The 20601-nt window shown below is 45.0% G+C and overlaps 2 protein-coding genes across 2 annotated transcripts in view; one reads left to right on the plus strand and one right to left on the minus strand.

The window, feature by feature from the left end:
• Positions 1 to 18626, minus strand: part of LOC117607610 (uncharacterized) — a 48291-nt gene extending 29665 nt beyond the window's left edge. Inside the window, exon 1 of the mRNA XM_034331506.2 lies at positions 16442 to 18626. Coding sequence (XP_034187397.2) covers positions 16442 to 17893 — 1452 coding nt within the window. The 5' untranslated portion in view covers positions 17894 to 18626. The remainder of the gene's footprint in view (positions 1 to 16441) is intronic.
• Positions 1 to 20601, plus strand: part of MED4 (mediator complex subunit 4) — a 68396-nt gene that overhangs the window by 30239 nt on the left and 17556 nt on the right. The gene's annotated exons all lie outside the window — the stretch shown is intronic.

Consider the following 20601-nt stretch of genomic DNA (forward strand, 5'->3'; position numbering starts at 1 on the left):
CGTACCTTCGCGATAAATCCTTTTTTTTTTTTTTTTTTTTTTTTTCTAATTCTTCATTTCCCTCCCGCATTACTTAGAAAAACAGTGGCCGATGAAAAAAAAGGCTTGCAAAGGCTACGGCGTTCGGTAACTTTGAGGGTAGAGAGAAAACATCTCGCTACGAAGACGCTAACGAAAATAAAGTTCTTTCTAACAGAGAAATTGGCTAGGCTCCAAGGAGCATAAAAGTAACCGGGGATAGTTTGTATCTCGCAGAAACGATGCGAAATTGGATTCAGACCGGCTTCCGTTTCTTTTACGATTTTGTTTAACAAGTATGTCGACAGTCGTTTTACTCTTTTTTTATGTTCCGCGATCGAACGATGGTTCTTCGAGTTTCTTTCGACACGAGTAAACATCGAGTTAACGATCTGCTTGACAACGCGTGGTCGACAGCGAACCAATTATACGGGCTACTTCCGGTTACGTCCCAATTTCTTCCTTCGATCGATCTTGAAGAGAAAAATTAAGTTAAAATATCTATACTGTTGAATCAACTATGTAGCAGGCAAAAGAAAGCGTGACGTAACGCGTTCGTTCGGCTATTTCGAGATAGAATTCGATATTCAAATGACAACAGTAAAACACGTTTTTCGAAACGCGTTACTCATTCGACCCGACCCCATTTAGCTATCTGAGAAAACGGTATTTGCAAACTCGCTGAATTTCATCGTCTACCTAGCTAGCTCGCCGCTTTATCGCGATTGACACGATTTTTAAATTTGCTGCTTGACTAGTCAACTTCTTTATTACGAGTTCGTCGTTATCTGACGTTTTACATACGAAACTGATGAGACAGGCAAGATATCGTCATCTTTCTCTATATTTTCCCATAACCGAGGAAAATCATTTATGATCGCGTCTCTACGAGTCATCGACAGACTCGATTCTTACACCGAGCTCTATTACCGGATACGCTTGTCAAACAACTTTTTCGCATCGCTCTCTTCCTAGAATAGGAGTCGGTCATATTTTTTTCTTTCTTTCGCTTTATTCGGCGCGCGGAATTTTAATTGCGCAAGGTGAATCAGAAACGACGATGGTTTACAACGTTAGTCACACAGACTTGCGAACGATTCATAGATAATTTATGATCGATGCTCCGGCCTTTCTTTCTTTTTTTCTTTTTTTCTTTTTTTCTTTTTTTCTTTTACGGGTGGTCCGCGAGACCAGACCGCGAAGTAACTCGCAAGTACGTGACCAACCGCGGTCCAGCCACTTCCGATGATTCACGCCGCGATCCTTCCTGTTAAACGCTTGACCGTCTCCTCTGAAGTTCTTGATCGATTTAATCGATACTCGCATCTGGGAGCCAAGTGGCTGCTGCAGTGGGACACTATTTATCTGGACGTGTCAATGGTTTACCGATCATTTAGGTCTGTTACGAGGGATAAATAGAAAGAATGAAAAACGGAAAATCGCCAGGGACGTAGAGCTCGATCGTCCGTAACGAGGAATTTGCGGAACGAACGGATCAAGCAGCGCATGCCCTTTGACACATTGTTCAATTCCTGCCAACCAATGAGATCATCGAGAAGTTCTCCGGCAGCAACAGTTGCCGATCGTTAAAAGGGATAGAGAAGGTGCAACGCCTGCATGACATCATCTCGTATTCACGCCTTACGGAACACACACAACGGTGCACGACCGCGTCGACACTCCTTAGAAAGTTTCTTCGGGATAAATAAATGCTTGGAAATTTATTTATCCACGCTCCTCTGGTAGCCGCCGCGATAAATCTAGCCGCGAGACTGCAACGTGTATCAACGGATAAATCTTCAAAGTGCAATGGCCCTTTTCACAGCTGCAAATTACTCGGTACCGGATACTGAATACTCGATGAAGAGGATAAACTGTTGGACGAAATGAAAAGTGAAGGTGAAAAATAGAATGCGACACCTGGCCAGTAGTTGAACTAACTTAACGATCTAAACGATAGAGGTAGTAGATCGATCGGATCTAGATTGCCATCGTGCCAATGCCGGCTACTGAACCGTGCAGTATTTCAATGGCACTACGTAAGTGGCGATACCGAGGACCATCGACGCGATTCGCCTTGTCCATGTTTAATTAACCGAACGCGCTCGCATACCGGGGCGTGGACGCGTACGTACCTACATCTTCTCCATGTCGTTTCTTGTAAACGGTTCGCGTCTATCTTTTCATTGCGATGAACGTGCCCAGATAGTTCGACGAACTGTCCTGTTGGCAGCCGAGATTCTCATCCCTATTGTTTCAAGTTTAAGAATTAGAGCCTCCGTGGGATTACCTTCCACGACTGTCGCGGCGAGAGGAATATGGATACAAGTGTCTGACGCGATCGCAAGACACGACGAAGCTGAATGAACGCACAGAATAGCCGTAGTATTTTTGTTGCTGGCTGGCTGGCTGGCTGGCTGGTTCAGTTTCTCGTGGCGGTAGCCAGACAGAGAGAGAGAGAGAGAGACAGGCGACGACGATAAAGGAGGGAGGGATGATTCGTTCATACAAGGTGGTTCTCATTGAAAGAACTTGTTCCTCAGGCCAAATAGGGTCACTCCATTCATCCTGAACAGGAATCGGACGCGGGAATACCTATTAGCGGTAACGGCAAGTCGCGTTAATAAAGCAGAGTAGACGTCTCCGGTCGCCGCTTCTAATAAGCCGCTCGTTTACAGTTTCATTAGCGCGAGACAAAAATCGAAACCTTCTCAGTCATCGCGTTACACGTCGACATTGTCTAGAAAACATAGAGTCAATAGAGTAATCCCAGCACGAAAGAGAAGATAAGAAGGGAGGCGTTAATAAGCTCGTGTTAAAGGGCGATTACAACGGATTTGATGATCGCGATGAGCTGGACTGGACTAGCGCGGTTATTCGACTCGGCAGCGTGTATTTTCAAGCGGGTCAACTATTTTTATCCAAACGGCGCGGCCGCGACGCGCTCCAAATTATCTGTAGATAAAAATGATAACCGATGCAGCACGTTGTCCCAGGAAGTACGTGTTAGCGAATGCAACTTAGCGTCACCAGGAACACGTAGATTTCTCTTCATTTATCATTCGATACATACGACACAGCTTACCAAGAATTTTACATCAAAAGAGAAACATCATTCGTCTCATTGTGAGCAGACTGCAACGGAAACTTTCGCGACGCGTCGCGTCGCCTGCTGCCATTGTTCACGAAAAAAAGCTACGAGGTCCACACGCCAGGTGCGTGTAATTGTAAAACAATGTCGTCCGATGCATAACTAATATACCTACGGGCCCGTTATTCGTTTCAACTTCTAACTCTTGTATATATGTACAAGTTGGTGAACCAGTTCCGAACGCTCCGTTTCTATAGACCGTAGACTCGTTAAACGAGAGAACATGTTGCTTCGACAACTCGAACGACGCTAATGTGGCGACACGTGCCTCGCCTGCAACCTCATGATCGTTCCTTCCATCGAAATTCAATCGATCGTACGACAATCTGGACCGATTTGCTTCGGACAATGCAACAATGACGTTTCTTGAGCGACAGGAATTGCGATCCAATTGACCGCTGGTACGAACGTAATTTAGATACTGCTATGAATAAGTAGAGGCTTGAGAACGAGATCTTTATCTTCTATGATAAATGCAAATTGTTATTACTAGATGGATAATCATCGTTTGATTAACGCGTTGTCAGTCGATCGATCAGATCTGTATATTTTATTAAGCAGCAATGTTGCAAGTTTAATCATCGGTAATTGAAGCGTAGAATACTTCCGGCATAATGTTCGGTCATTTGTTAATGCAACTTGATGCGATTCGTTTTGTCGTACTCGTACCGTTAGGTTGATTACTCGACTAGGTAGGTTGGTTCATCAGGGTGGCGATATAAATTTTTAAAGAAAGACTCTTTACGGTCGAATTGATTTAAACAAATTTTTATACGTTTAAACGTATCACGCTTCCCGGGCTGTAATTTATATCGCAACACTCTCAGAAGAAATTGAGATAATTGCTCGAGCCTGCATTGTTCTTCCAAGCTCTTCCAAGCTGTTTCACGCTGCGTTCGTTCCACGCACGCACCTTTCTTCACGCGTGCTTTATGGCGGCCATAATTGTCGTTTCCTTCGTTTACCAGCAACACTTACCACGTTATTGCAGCGTGATTAACGTTGTCGAACTTATGGCTCTCCCTCGAAATGTCACATGTGTCAGGTTACGTCCAATTACGCAGGAAAATCGCGGCATTTCGCTCCGAAGCGAATCGTTTGTTGAACTTTTACGCTTCGAAGAAATTTGCTTTTACGATCCATCGGCCGATCATTCGATCATTCGATCATTCGATCCGGGAAAGCGCGTTTCTTCGGTATGGTCACGGGGAAATTTTCAATTAACGATTGGTCACGGTAAGGGTGTTTCGATGAGATGTTCCTGGTGGAGGCAATTGAATTTCTCGGTTCATACGCGATCTGTTAGTCGTGAAATCGACAATTTGTAATATTTACGTCTCTAAATGACATACGAAGCCGGTGCTTTCGTTACAACAATTACACTTTCTACTCACTTGAGAAGACCACCCCGAAGTGGTTAAAGCGATAGGCAATTTTAACTTGTTTTTACAATTGGATTGTAAGCCATGAAAGTTGTAATTGCGAAGGCGAGATAAGCGGTATTAGAACACAAGTATCATCGCTTCCGTGGAATTGCTGGAATGGTTGGAATGGCGATCTATCATTTAGAGAGGTAAAAGTGTTGCCACTTACGTTAAGTTAGAGAAGTAGTACTCTATCGTGTACACACGTCTATACGCTTATAAGGCTTAATGCCTCTTTTGTGCGAACCCGACACGGCTACCGAGACTCGCCTTCCAACCTAACAGCTCAATGAGTACCGGCCTTAACCCGATCCGACGGATACAAGCTGTCCGTTTTCAGCCGTTCGGAAATATCCCGTGACTAATCGTACGCGCGAAGCCGTGACGCAACAAAAGGTGTCTTTAAAACGTATGCAAGTGGACGTGAAAAATTTCTCTCGGCCAAGAGACGAGCCTTTTATCAAGGACTTGCCGTACAGCGTACCAATCACTCTTTCCCTACTCTTTCATTCGGCTCTTGAACCAATCAGAATTTCGTGAAACACCAGTAGCCCCTACCAAATTTCAACCTTTTCAAACATCGTACGAGTCTTAAATATTAAAAACCGTTAAAATTTGTATGGTGGACGAAGGTGAACGGCTGCTGACGATGAGTGGAATTGGAATTGTTGGCGCGTCACTAGGTCGTTCGTTCGCATTGCACCAGGCAGGGGTGCGCACCACCAACACTGGTATGCCGGATCTTTCGCGTGTCGTAGCCGAAATAGCCACGCGGCTGAAGATAGACACGACTATCGTGGTGTCTAGCTGGCAAATGTTAGTAAACCAAGTTCGAGTATCTGCGGCGCTGCGAGAGGGTCGTTGATCTTCGCCAACTGTTTCTTTCACCCCTGAACGTGGCAGACGTCGACTTAAACCTTAGTACGGGGTCAAATTGTAACTATCTATGTACTCTGTTAGTTTTCAATTGCTTTTACTGTCATATTAGCACTGTCAGTTTGACCACTGATAATAGATACGACAGAAGGAACGAAGTCTAGCCTGAAATCTACGCATGTAACACAATGAAGTAATTAACTTCTCGATTGGTGGTTCAGCCATAGAACGTCAGCCTCGGTAACAAGCTTGTCAGCTTCCAAAGCTTGTAAGGTATGCAAATGGAGGCAAAACAACGTGACATTGCAATCGGGAGACGTCGGATGGAATTAGAGAGTGTGCCGGGTGAAATTGATGAAACGTTAGCCGTCCGTTTTTGCGAGAGGCCACGCGTTTCCCTCGCGGTTTATTCTCGACGCATCCTCTGATGCATCGGTGAAATTCCAAAGCGTGTCGTTCGAGACCAGGCTGACATCAAACGGAAATCGTCGAATTCGCTCGTGTCGTTAATATTCACGCGAACCTGCGCGTTTCAGAGAAAAAGACCCGTGAACGTTACGAAATCGTAATGCTTCCAGCGAATACTAACCGTGTCGCCGTGTATCGTATGTACGTAAGTCGAAGACGAATGGCACGGAAGCGTATCTACTACACACCTGAATGAAATTATACGTGCAAAAACCATTTGTTTCTCCTTTAATCGTATGTTTTCTATCCGACGCGACGCGACGATAGAGAATGGTTCGTAGAATGGTGTAACGTTAGAAGGAGCTCGTGAAGGCATTAACCACGCGGACGCACGCGCGCCCGCCCGCCCGCCCGCCCGCCCGATAAACTGCACTCGGATCAGCATCCGTGCGGATTAAACGTTCGCATAAATCTCGTTCGGGTTCGTTGACTTTTCCGCGAAAATCTCACCGCGAATGCCTGTCGCTGGCGACACGGTTCAGCCGGCCCATTATTTGAAATTGACCGTTTCCCTAGCGCGAAAGCAAACAGAAGAACGATGTTGATCGATCGCGATTTGCTCGCGACAGGGAGCGCAACGGGAAGCTGTTGGCTCAAGGATAATAATTAACATAACTGTTAATTTGTCGATGACGTTGGCTCGTTGTGTAATTTCCAGTGTCAAATGTACTTCTTTCCTCTCTCTTTTTTTCTCTTGACAGTGTCTATAGGTAGGATCTCGAAGATGCCTCGTAATTAACGCGTTCAACGCGTATAGAAGAACCCTCGGTAATCGCGGCATCTAATCGCGGCGCGCTTTTTCCCATAGAATTCGTTCGCTAATTAACTCGTTAATTGGCCCTCGTATACGAACAAATTGAACACGCCGATCGAATCGCGATATCCAATTAGGCGCGTGCCTTCGCCTCGAATAGTTCTCTTTCAATTGACTAGAATCTGTTTATAACTGCAAATACATCCCACTTGAAAGGTTAGACGATCAGGAAAATTATTATTTCCATAAAATGATGGCTAAGAAAACGCGTGAAATCTTCCTTTCGTTGAGTTACCCAACACTAATAAATCCGGTTGAATTGTTTCGAGGTTCTTTGCTAATTTCCGACGATCATTGGAAATTACGAGCAACGATTGTGTGCTTTCGAATTAAGAAGATGAAGATGAGCGGAATATGAAAAGATATTGTTGGTTGAATAGAAACGAACGCGAATGGACAGGTTGGTTAATTGGTAAGGGAAAGCAAAGCGAACGAACGGCGCGAGCGGATAGAATGGCTGGCAGCCGATGGTTCCATGTCAAATGTCAAAGGTAAAATTCCATATGGGATAGCTGACTACTAATGAACGCGCGATCGGCCATAAAATTTTAGCATTAATATGAACGCAGTTGCGTATTTACCGAGGCTGATCGTGCGTGGGAAGAACGAGACGCAAACGTCTGATTGTCGTAACGAGCGAATTTAAATCTTCGTCGAGTGCTAGGTGTATCGCGTTTCATCTACGATTCCGCGGTTACTCCTTCAATTGACTCTAACAATGCTCGAAGGCGCGGTTCGATATATGTAGATACAAATTGCCGACCCTTGCCGACCCGATCACTTAACTTCACAAAGAGTACCGCGAATATTTGCACACTCCTCTACAGCAGTATAAATCAGAACTAAATAGATCATAGCGCGGTGACTGCTTTATCTGTAGATATTTAACACCTTGCCTTATGAGTTTATGAGAGCTGGTGAAGCAAAGAAATGTAGATGAAATATTATGCATAACCGTTTTCAAGTTATTAATAGAGCAGGTACTTTATAGATTCATGCAAATGTTAGGGTGAAAAGCGATATATATGTAGAGCCAAAGATGATCACCCGTGTTGATTTATGAACAAAAGTTGGGAACTTTTACGATTCTCTTAGTGACGTAGAGCAAACATTTATATTCCTCAGGTAGGTGGATTTATTTCGATCTATATGCTTCGAGAGCTTTTTATCGACGTCAGTTTTGCAACGTTCACCGTTAGTTAATAGTCCTGTCGCTCCTATTTTTCTCCTCGTCTTACCAGGAGTCAACCTCGTCTTTCATTGCGAAACCGCTTTCATTACCCCTGTCCAGGATACACCGTGATGGATGCATCGATGCGTTTTCATTGCAAAAACCCTTTATTATCCGTGTGTTATGTTCCTCGGATATATCTCAATGAAATTATAATTTTCTTGGAACTCGAATCATCATCCTGCATTCGAGTCGCAGAGCGTGCGGTTAATTAGAGACGTCGCGTCGAGTATCGACTGTTGCAATTAAACGAACAAGTTGTTAATATCGAAAAGGAGAGATACTCGAGAGAGGCTGGCTGAACTGGCGCTAGCTACCTCGACGAGTATAAATCATTGGCGACGTATGAATTATTTACAAGACGAGCCTCGTATCTGCGACTGTTGATTGTAATAGATCGAGGGAGGAGAGAAACCCGGAAATTAACTGTTCACCGTAATTTGTATGTAGATCGAAACAAGATAATTGCGACGATAGTGCCGACAATGTTTCATTAGTCGCGACACACGATCGTTATCTCTTATCCATAATCGGCACGAGTGGAAAAAATTAGAATAATCAATTCGAGTGGTGTTTGTATGCTCGCCTATTCGAGCAAAAGTCCACTCGAAATTATCGGATAAACGTATCGGATAGGCGCGAAGGAGGCCTCCTCTCCAGTCATACTGCATAAACATCGAGCGTGTACGCGCGAGTATCGTAAAGTAGCGTGAAGGTAGACGAGACGAACAAACATAGACCGGAACATCTATGTAAACATGTCGTCGTGCCACCGGGTAAAAAGAGAGGAACACGTGTTTTCTGGAAGCAGCCAGGATGGATGTCGGGAAAACGTGGACAGGGTAAGCTCGATGCTCTTGGCACCAGCTGGCGAATACTTGCGTCACCGATTGCACCACCGATGCCACGCGCAAACATTATCGAAATAACACGTTCGACTATCGGTACTCGTATGTCGGACTATATACGGATGTTTCTACTGCGCCAATCAAAGTGTAAGACTCATAGACTTACTTTCTTCCCTACACTTTCAATGTTAACTTGCCCCTAGGTATACCTATCCATGGCAATAACACAATTACTCTGCGAGCCATGAAACAGATCTCATTATATTTGAGTAGCAAGTTCCCGCGTAAAGTAAACTGGTCGTTTTGCAAGAAGTTACGCTCATAAATATTCATCGGTACTATTACCCCCGAGAAAACGGAAAACGGAGAACGGAGAACGGCGGAGCACACTCGAAAGGGTTAATCGGTCTCGAGTATTATTTATCGAGAGAGTCGAACGGAAAAATTCCATGGGAATCGATCGATACATGCAACCAGGGTTATGGGCTATATAGTTGTTCCCATTATGAAAATTGTTACGTTCGATGCAATTACACGTGTATCCTTTAGCGTCATTTGCATAATCCTTCCCGTTTGATCGATACTTTCAGTAGATTGTTTCTTCACATTTTTTTCTTCCTGTTTTATCGTTCGAAAAATATATCCTGCTTGTTATTTTCGAACGACACTTCCTCCTGCCTCCAGCGACCATTCGTTTCCATGCAAAACCGGTGGTAACATTTAATTATAAGCTCGCCTGCAATAATTCAAACCTCGATATTCAATCGACGATAATAATTAGGGTGTAAAGGTGATAATTCGCGTTGGCGCCTATCGCTCATTAAAACACGAATCCATCATTTTCCGCAAGGATTATTGCCTACCGGCACGACGTCTCGTTTCCTATAAGGTCAACCGGCATTCTGGAATGCAACATTGTGCGAACACGCAACTCGCACGATTATGCAGGGTGTCCACGTTAAGGCACAAAAAATACTTTACGTAAGTTACACGGTACAAAGGTGTGACACCCTGTGGGGTTATGTAGAACGTTTATTTTTGCCGAGCCGTCTGCCCACTTTCTGCCCGCAGCTACTCCTTTGTGATTTGCCATTTTCCACTATGTTTGTCGCCCACCGATTGCTCGCAGTAACATTCACCTGTCGATAAACTAGCTGTCGTTCGATATTCTAATTATCGCGTATGCTAGTGCACCCATTAACCACACTCGCGGCTAATCAGGCCGCGTAAATTGCGCGAATTACATCGAGTAGCGACCACTTTAACAGTCGCACCAGATAAATTGCCGCATATATCGCGCTCTATGGGATAATTACGGTCGAGACGGACAGACAGTCGAATAAATCACACTTTACGATGCTGGCAATTCCCTCTCCCTTTCCCTTTTCGTTTTCGTTTTCGTTTTCGTTTTCGTTTTCGTTTTCGTTTTCGTTTTCGTTTTCGTTTTCGTTTTCGTTTTCGTTTTCGTTTTCGTTTTCGTTTTCGTTTTCGTTTTCGTTTTCGTTTTCGTTTTCGTTTTTCCACACTCTCGCGAATAGTTCGAATATCTGAAACGTTTAAATTTTCAATTTAATATTATTCTTATTATTAATGGGCGAGAGGGCGTTTATACGAGCACGATTTAAGGGCGTTAAATCATATTTAGTTGCTTGAATCGATAGGGAAGGGTGTAACGCGGTAACGAGGGACAATGAAAATGGCCCTACTGTCGTAAATTCAACAGGCACCCGCGTCGTGTAAATCGGTCCGAATGCTCCCAACGCGGTAGGTCGTCTTATCCAAGGAACCTAAAAGAGGGATACTTCCTCGAATCAAAATGAATCTCACCCGGGAAAAATTACTTCAGCAACGCAGTAATTACATACTTTCTTCCTTTCGGAAGGTTTTCACTTCAACGACAAAACGACTAAAAAGAAAACGAACCTCTCTTAGCACGCGCGGACAAATTTTGAAAGCGAATTGAGCTATTAATTTTATGGTAACAGCAGGAGTCTCACGGTTTTGCCTCGAGCATAGAGCTTCTTTATGGTAAAACGTAATGGGGGGGAATAGCTAGCTTTTCTTCGACTCGAGTAGCCGTTTCTCGGCCACCCAAGAGTACCTACGCGAGATCTACCGCAGCAGAGATCATTTGCCTTAATTCCTTGGATTTCGTAAATCTGGTCTGGTAATCGAGAAGCACGTGCTGGTTCGCGATCAAAGAGAGATAGATAGTTCGAAGATAATTTATGGGACTTTACCTGAGGCGTAAAATTAAATCCATGGAAAGTTTGCCATAGGTCGTCCGTGATTTAGCAACGGTAAGGGATCAGGGAATTGTGATTCCTTGGGTATTCTGTGTCGTAAAGAGGCATTTTCGGAGTCGATTCGCTGCTCGCGGTTGCATACGTGTTTCGTGAATGGGACGTGATCGCCATGGGAATTCACCAACGGATGGGGCACGAACCAGTCATCGTTTGGTATTTCTTCTTTGAACCGAGTCCTAATTCTACCGACGCGACGGCTGAAGTTAATCCGTTTGGGCAACGAAATGTCACGCGAAATCATGTTTTACTAGCCACTTAAAAATTTTGGAAAAAATGAATAGACATCTTCCTGCGGAACCTTGATGGTGCTGATACACCGTGCAGACTTCATTATTAAGATTCTACTAAAACTATAGAACCTAAGGTAAACAAGTTCTGCTTGTTTTTCCGTGTCCGTAGCTAAAGGCTTTTTATAATGACTTCATCCCCGTCGATCCCTCGCGAAGGTGGTAACGTGTTATTTAAGCGATCGTTCGCGCGTGAAACGAAATTGCTTCCCGCTGTTTCCTATGCGAGAGGAAGGTTTAATGGAAATCTCAGCCACGAAGAACCGGCCCTTACTCCAATCGAACGATCAACAATGTAAACAAAGTTAACGCCTTGATCGCTATCCTTAATTATTGGGAGGAGAGCGTTTACGAAGGAGCTATCGAAATTTCATTTTATATTTCACTGCCCGGTTACATTATCGTTCATCGCGTTCAAAATTAAAAATATGCGTGAAAAATATCATTTCACGATCAATTGACGGTCTGTTTTTGATTTTCAAATAGACTGGCCACTCGAGATTGAGTTAGATCTAGGTGCAGATACGCGGAGAGTTTGGCTCACGAGGACAGTACGGAAATATTTTTGGATTTTATCGGTACATCAGCTCGAGAATACGCGAAATTGGAGTCCCTCCAAGTGGACACGAGAATGACCCGATTTCGAGGCAAGATCTCGCCATCTGCGCCATCTGCGCCATCTGATATCAAAGCAACTCGACTACTTTAGAGTGAACGCAACAATTTAGTTAATTATTAATATTTGGCCAAAAAAGACGGTAATCGCACCCTAATTTATCTTCGAAATTGAAAATCTGTTAAAACGAAAAGGAAGCTAGCGAGCATCAACAGGCCATAATTCGATCGAAAGCAGTTCGACCTGGAATCTGTCCAACTTTCCAATGATTTATCCGTCCCTTAATGATTCAGGAAGTTTGGATAGGTTTACCAAACATCGTGTCAATCGTTGGAAATGAATCGCGTCGTCTGTCAACCATTTCCCCGGATTTAAAGCGACTATCGTACATTTCCGTTGATAAATCCGGCCAAAGTTTGATCATCAAGCATTGTCGTCACTATTACGCATCATTACAGATTGGCTGCTGAATAACCCGCGGTTTACGTGCATCGAATCTTGGAAAGGCTCCAATATCCCTGATACATAACGTCCAGATGCGTTCGAGCACGAGTACCGTGTGTCTGCAAGACAATCCTCTCTGCAGACAAGCTTCCAGGAATTAATTAGCCTATGCTCGCGCGAATTGGTACAGGCACAAGTGTTCCGTAAACTAAATTGAACTTGCTGGCAAAATTCGTGACTCACCGATTAAATATTGTATTAAATGGACAGCCGCAATTTAATGCAACACGCGAACGGAGGAGCATCGTTTTTTCAGTTGACGAAAATTTCTTCTACAAGATAGGGCGGTACAAAAGAAACAAATCGAAACAAGAAAGAAATGCCTGAAATGAAAAAACCGACTGGATCCGTGTACATATGATATTTACTGCACACTGCGCTACGGGTAAACATAATTAACCGCAATCTTTCGTTGTGCAATCAGAATCACTGCAACTTTGACGATGTTTACTCGGTAAAACTTTCTACGGTTCGCCGTATACACCATACAAGGATATTTTTTATAGCCTTGTCGCGTTAATCGAAATTTAAATACTTTTAGCACGGTTATCCCGAAGAGACAAGATAGAGAAAGAGAGACGGTCTCGCGTTGGTCGTGCTAATGAACTCATCAATAAGGTTATCTACCAGGGATAGTGCATGCAAAACAGTTTTGAGGATCATGAACGGAAATGTATATTTACATTTTATAAGCTTGTAATTCGAACTTTTAAGTGTTTCGTCGACAAAGAATTAAAAGAGGGTGAGTCAGTGGAGCGCGTATGGTAGAATGGCCTACAATTCGGCCTATTTTTCATGATTCATTAAGAGGACGAGGAAGATTATTTCTGCGGTTGATAGCCGGTGAATCATCCACTCGAAAGATTAGCAAAATCTTCCTCTGTATCGTCGGCATCTGTGTTACGCTTTTTAAAGCTTCCCCTTGTTTATCTTGTCCCTCTAGACAAAATTTTCTGATCCACATCAATCTCCTTTCAGAATTTCTGTCGCGCGTCTTTTCGAATTTCGCCAATTAAGACGAGGGAAACAGTGGTAGCTTTCTCTCGTTGGAATTTTTTACGCGGAATAAACGAGCTTCCGTGGTAAGCTTTTATGGTGAATTTATGAGTGTTGGCTGCGTGGTCAGGTGGCAAAGTCATTTCTTAATGCTCGCTACGGGGGGCTGTTTCGGCGAAACAGCTTTCGAGAATCAGCCCGCAACGAATTGAACGGGTTACGAAAGAAAGTACCAAGCATGTTCGTTTAGATTTTTTTTAGGTACATACCTATATAAGAAGCATGACAGTATAAACTCTGACGAATTACTTAACCGATCAACGAAATTCCCTTGAATAACGATCGATCGATGGAGGGAGGAATCGCGACGGAAAAGAGGAGGAAGATCGAGTACACGTAGAATTGCTCAATTATCCGATGCAGTAATTCCACTTGAGCCGTCGCGTCGTGTAGAGGTAAATCGCCGATGGAACGTGGCGGGTTTACCTTTGTAAATTGGCGCAAAAAGGTTGAACCACGATCACGACGACAGCCGGCTCTCGTTCTTTTACTCCGAAAAGAGAGAAACCGAGTACCGCAGGATTAAGGTGTTTCTCTGCTAGTGAATCAGTGGTCGGACACGAGGCATGCTTTCGACCGGAATCGTTTCGATTTTTCTTTTCAAACGGACCCTTTTAATTGCAGCTACCACAGAAGCCACTCTTCGCATTCTTTTACTCGCTTTCACCGTCTTTTGCTTTCGTTGATGAATGCACGCTTGCTTACCCCTCGGATAATGAACACCGCGTCATTTCAGACTCGGTTTAAAACGAGACGTTCGTTTATCTTTCTAGTACGCGGCGACAAAACACGTGGTATGTGCCTTTTAACGATTCGAGGAAAGAAGATGAATTTAAATCAGAAATCTATTACCTTATCTTCCATCGTTCTCATCATTTTAGGATTAAAAAGTTATCGTTGGATAAGCGTCCATTTCCGTACCTTCTTTTTTCTCTACTTTCCTTATTATCATATATATTTTCATTGGGATTAATAAAATGTGTTACATTCTCCGAAGAAATTGAACAAGTAAAGAAATAAAAACGATTTAACGATTTGTAGCAACACGTGGCGACTGCTTAGAATCACAGCCACTGTTATTTCACGACCGGCAACAGCTGTGTGACTCCGATTAATGCATCTGGCGATGGCCACGAACTTTTTAGTCCGTTGCCCGGTAGCCGACCGTTTTTCCATTCAGCCGAATATGCTCATCTCTGAAATTTGCGATCATTTATCAACGCCCCTTTTCGCACCGTACGGAATTTCTATTTTCCCCTCGCCTCCCTTTTCGCGGAATCGGCTTCGATCTCATCTCAATTTAGCTTCCTCGAACTCGGTTCTTTGCTAACCAGCACGACGAAGATAATCGATCAAACGATCCATTCGAGAGACCGTTTGCATCGCCAGAATAGCGACAGGAAATTTGTCTCGGATCTTACTTTCAAATTTGTACCGCGACGTAATCGCTGCTTGCGTCTTCTATGCAAATTATTATCCTTGAACGACGGACAGTTGAGTTTGAAATTTAAGTTTTTAGAAGAACCGTGGTGCATGGACGAGCGAGCACCCTCTCGTGGTATCGATTTCTCACCCAGCTCGTGGTAATAAAGAAGCGGCACGGCGCGACGGAGGATTTTCACGCGGATAAAAGCGGTCTGCGGCTGGTCGACGCGGTTACATTGCCAAGGTCGATCTAATCTTGGCCCCCATAGGTAAGAGAAACAGCCCGGTGGCAATAATAACCAGCCAGTCAGCCAGCCACAGACGAAAGTGCAACGAATTCAAAATAGTTCTCGGAAGCAGTGGCAAGGGTCGAACAGAACGTCATCGATTAGACCGAATAGACGCCAAACGTCTGTTCGAGAGCTCTATTGTCAAGGACGAACTACCGAACGACCGACCAACTGACGCGGAACGGTCTGTCTGCAATTTCAGAATTTCGAATGGCAGGAAATCTTTTCATTATGTCTCGTTATCATATTAACTCATCGAGCTGCGTCAATTCGTTATTACATAGTATCTGTTTTGAGAAAACGACAAATGAAAGTAGTACGAGTCAATAATAATCCTCTGTGAGTTCTGTAAATGGACCAATCCTGTTGATTTTCGAGAGAAAGATAAGAGTTTCGTAGGAAAGGTGGATTGTCCGAGTGGTTGGCGTGAAATAAAAGCTTCGGCTCCAAGACGGAGCATCGATAAGGATTCTCTGTCTGGCGTGTACCAGCGAGCGCACGCGAGCGTGCTCCGTAAAATCGAGACGCCACGATCTTAATCTTGGTCGACAAGGTCGATAGCGAGGAACTCGAGGAGGTTTACGACTTCCAGTTCCCCCTCGATGCCATCGAACGTTCTCTCGCGAACTCGAGGAGGAGGAATTTCTCGAGGTTGTTTCAGAGCGTACCATTGATCCTCGAATTTTCACCAAGAACATCGAATCGAATCGAATCGAATCGAATCGAATCGAATCGAATCGAATCGAATCGAATCGAGACGAGAAAGAACATTGGTCAAGGTCACATCTCGAGCAGATCGAGAAACATCTAATTCGCATAATCTAGTGAAGGACAGCGAATTGGAGAACAAGAATTCCTTTTCTCCCTGTCGTTTATCATTCATCTCTACTACCAACTGTTTCGCATTTGCTTCGAATACTCTCGACTTTCTCGCTACTTTTAACCCTTTCACGCTTTGGCGGTCAAACGTTTCATGGAAAATACGTTTCTTGTAATTTTATGCTTCGTTATACGTTGAAAAGGAAGCGCAAGTTCTTGTAGTACATACTGATAAAGTTACCTATTTCAAAATTGCAATTAGTACCTATTAGGATTAGAAGGTTTAGTATTTGTAACGTTAAACTCACGGTATTAGTAACGTCCGCCTGCATAGCCGAGTCTTCTTCTACTCCAGCCTTGATGAGATCCTCCTCCTTCTCGTTATCCGGCGCATTCACATACTCGTCGTAATCCTGCTCGAGACTCTTGGTCCGTGCCTGACTATCGTCCATCTTCGAAACGATTTTCTTCTCTTGCCGATCGTCCGCGTTGCTGGCGTTCTTCGCTAATTTACGATCGACCGGCGAGCTGAACAATTTACTGGACGGATTTTCCACGATCTTCTTCACCGATTGACGATCGAAGCCAACGAACGAGGATGCCGCAAATTTCAGTCCACGATCGTGAACCAGCGATCTGCTGAGGTTCCTTGGTTCGTACTTGAAATTTTCAAAAGCATTACGTTTCGCGTGTCTCTCCGCCTCCACGATGTTCCTGTAATCTCTTTTTATGGTGGTTCTAACCGTGGTCGGCTCGTTGGACGTCAATCGTCTAATGATGTCGTCGTACGTTTTCAAAGGAGATTTCTTATCCCTCTTGTAAAAATCATTATCAAACTCCTCGTCGTCGTCTTCGTTCTGATCCTCCTCGTCGTCATCGTTCTGATCCTCCTCGTCGTCATCGTTCTGATCCTCCTCCTCTTCCTCCTCCTCCTCCTCCTCCTCCTCCTCCTCCTCCTCTTCTTCTTCGTCCTTGTCCCTATCATCGTAGCCATCTACAGGATAATCGTAATCTTTTGGCCTGTCCATCTTTTTCCTGTTCGTTCGAAAGAAATACCTCGACTCTGTAGAATTGAATTTTCTCCAATTGTTATCGAATCTCCTCGATCCTTGCAGATCGTCAGGATGGTGTCTCTTTCGAACGTCAGGACGCCAATCGTGCCTGGAAGGCGCGATCCTCTGTTTCTTTCCGTTTTTCCACCAAGAACGATGCCTGTCGTCCTCGTAACCGCGGGAAGGTTTTTCGTAATCGAACTGGTCTTCGTACTCTTCGTACTCTTGGTCGCGAGTTCTCGAATGGCCGAGTCTGCTGCGGTAGGTCCTATCGGCCCTTCCCATGTAACTTGTACTCGGATATCGGGGTACCTGCTCGTACCAACCTCCTGTCCCGCGATAACTACCACCTCGGCGATACTTTGCCGAGTAACGCGTTTCGAGGATCCGATTCGGTCCGTGCGGTCCGATTATCCTCGCCGTCCTACGAGGATAGGATCTCTCGTAGTAATAGGGACCAGGATCGTAATCATCCTGCTCGTAGTCATCCTCGTAGTCAGGCACCTGCGACAAAGAGGATTCATGACGATTTCTCTTCCCGTTCGAGGACTCGTGCCTGTGCCTGTGTCTGTGTCTAGCCTCGCTTGCCACCTCCTCCCGCGGATGATGATGCCTAGCCTCCACCGCGAACAGATCGAACGCCATCAGAAAGATCAACAACAACAACAACAACAACAACGGCAACGGCAACCTCCTATCGAGCGTCATTTCGTCTTGGAGAAACCTCACTTCTCAGACACCTTACATTATCCTAGCCAGCTCCACTCCTCGATCGATTCTTTTCCCTCAGAATCCTGTCTGTTCAAGGATGCATCGCGATCGACGCGCGGCTCTGCACATCAAGAACCACGATCGAGACATTAATGATCGGTTTAAGAGGGAAGGAACGATGCTCTCCGGTTCTCTGGTAATATGGATGGCCAGAAGGCAGGCGGTTGTTAGACTTCTTCGAGAAACGAACGTAACGGTGATAGGGTTCACCGTTGATCCACGTGGTGATCGCTACCGCACCGAGCAAGAGTTACTTTACGCGGCAACGGATAGATGTGCTTTTGGCTACGTTCCAGTTCACTCGATTCCGTAAAAATCGGTCGACAACGGTAATCCTTCGACGATCACTCGCGCAAACGATTCCTCTCACGTCTCGCGACTTCTTTTCCCTTCGTCGATCTTCTCCGTGTCCGCTTTCACGTCCATCCTGCACCGAACTTGTTCGTACGTCTTTTAGATAAATCGAACCAAGCCTTCGACAACGACGAGTTCAAGTTCACCGATAACGGATCAATGACCGGCTATCGATCGAAGGGCTTTATTTTCGAATGCGAAAGATTTCAACCAACCGGCACCCCACACTAATCGTGGTCAGGTCCAGTAGACAGAGATTACTGGGAATGGTATCGCGGACCGAATGTCGCGGCCGACTGAGGCCAGCCTCTCCGGCCGGCGCGGCGGCCTGAGAGATCGCGGAACCGAGTGCGCATGCGTGCGGGCGATATTCGTCTCCCTCTCCGCCCCCTCCGTCACCCTTGGGCCGCCGGCTTTTCTGCGTCCCCTTCGTCCCTATCCATACTTACCTGTGCCGCTGCCGGTGCTCGTGTCTTAAACTTAACGTTGGTAAGGATACGCGTGCTAGATTTTACGGAAGGCTTAATCGGCAGGGGTGTTCGGTAAATTGTTAAAATATAAGCTCTGACCGATCGTTTAGCGAATCCGAACGAATGAATAATTAAAATGCACGATGTATTATTCTAAAACAAATGCAATTCTCAAAGCTCTCGCTTGGCATCAGGGTGAAGCAAGATCCGTCGGACCACCCTTTTCTCGTCCCATTCACTTTCGTGTCGCCATTCAGAAATGTCCGCAGGTGATTGGAAATCCGGTCGAGATGGTTGGCGCGAGAACGAGAGGTCGATAGGATCGCGACGCCGCGCCGCGCCGCGCCGGTGTCTTACAACTAACCGGTACAACTGGGACTGGTTTTTCGTCGAGTACGGAGGTCGTCGGTCGCTTTTTACCAGCCTTTTAAGCCGGCCACGGTGTGCTCGACACGATAAATAAACACGGTAGCCCTTCTGGACGGCTTCCGCTCCGATTCGATTCTCGATAAACGCGTTTGGCTCGCGACCTATCGCGACCACTCATCGCCTCCTTTTTCTCCCCCGAATCAAGGGAGATGGAAAGGAAAAAAGGCCACAGACTGTTGCTGTCAACTGCTGATCGGATCTTGCTCGATATCGCTGTGATCTTTGCAGCTGGTGAGGCAACAACGTGATACAGTGTCAGAGATAAAGAACGCAGCGAGATGTTAACAGTTGACTACTCTTGATCGACGCGAGTAAGAAATTCTTTTTATTAGAAAGTTTCGAGACTGGTTAATGGGTTGACGATATCGTGGACGAAACGTAGACCTCGATCGTTTCACTTTCGCCGTCTGGACGATATTAATTCTCTTCCATTCGTCAGAATTCGCCACGCAAAGACGAGCCGGTTCGCATGGTCGGCAAAACGACGATGAAATTGCACGGGATTACGAGCGGTGTCCACGGAACGCGCGCAATCAGCCTTCCAGATAAATGAGCCGTGATCCCAGGTGAGAGGCACAATAAATGACTCTCAAAGTTCCACCGTGTAATACACCCTCGTGGAATACCATCGTTTCTTCGCGCCAACCGAGAAAATTTAAAAGAGACACGCTTTGGCTCTGCTGCCCCTAACAAATGTTCTTCAGATTATATTTTTCTTAGGGACCTTGGCGAATAACGCGTTGATACCATTAGAATTGCAAAACTAACGAGTCAGAATTGAAGTTTTAAATGACGTTGAAACCAGACCAGCTCTGTTCTGGGATTATTCTCTAAATTGTTGCGAATAAAGGGGAATAAGCAAAAGAGCTTAGCTGTTTGCTGCTCGAAACGATCGCGACAAAAGACATATGCCTAAGCTTTAAAGAACCGCTCGCTTCCGTGGAATTCCATCGAGATATTTCGTGGCCAGGAAGGAAAATTAGTCACGCGGATTTAGCCACGGGATCAGGGTGAATGGATCGATTCGTTCCGCCTTCAGAGAACGCGAGGCCTGGTAATCTCGTTTTCGACAGTGACGACAGTGAGCTCGTGAAATTTCCTTCGGAATTTCTTAACAGAAATCGGCCCAATTGTCGTACGCTTAATTACGTCTTTCGCGATGATCGAGGACAGGAAATCGTGTAAGTAAAGATTACGTTAACCTACGAGAAAAGTCGAGAAGCGATTGGCGTATAAGAATGTAGCGGGACACACTGCTATCGATCTGAAAAACTTTTGCCTGGGTTCACGAGGTTATCTAGCCTGATTATGCTTGTAGGTCACTTTGTTACTCTCCGGAATCCCACTAGAGCCGAACGAGTCGTTTACTTCGTTCTTTCACTCTTTCACTCT

Source organism: Osmia lignaria, chromosome 6 (assembly GCF_051020975.1).
Source record: "Osmia lignaria lignaria isolate PbOS001 chromosome 6, iyOsmLign1, whole genome shotgun sequence".
NCBI classification, from domain to species: domain Eukaryota; kingdom Metazoa; phylum Arthropoda; class Insecta; order Hymenoptera; family Megachilidae; genus Osmia; species Osmia lignaria.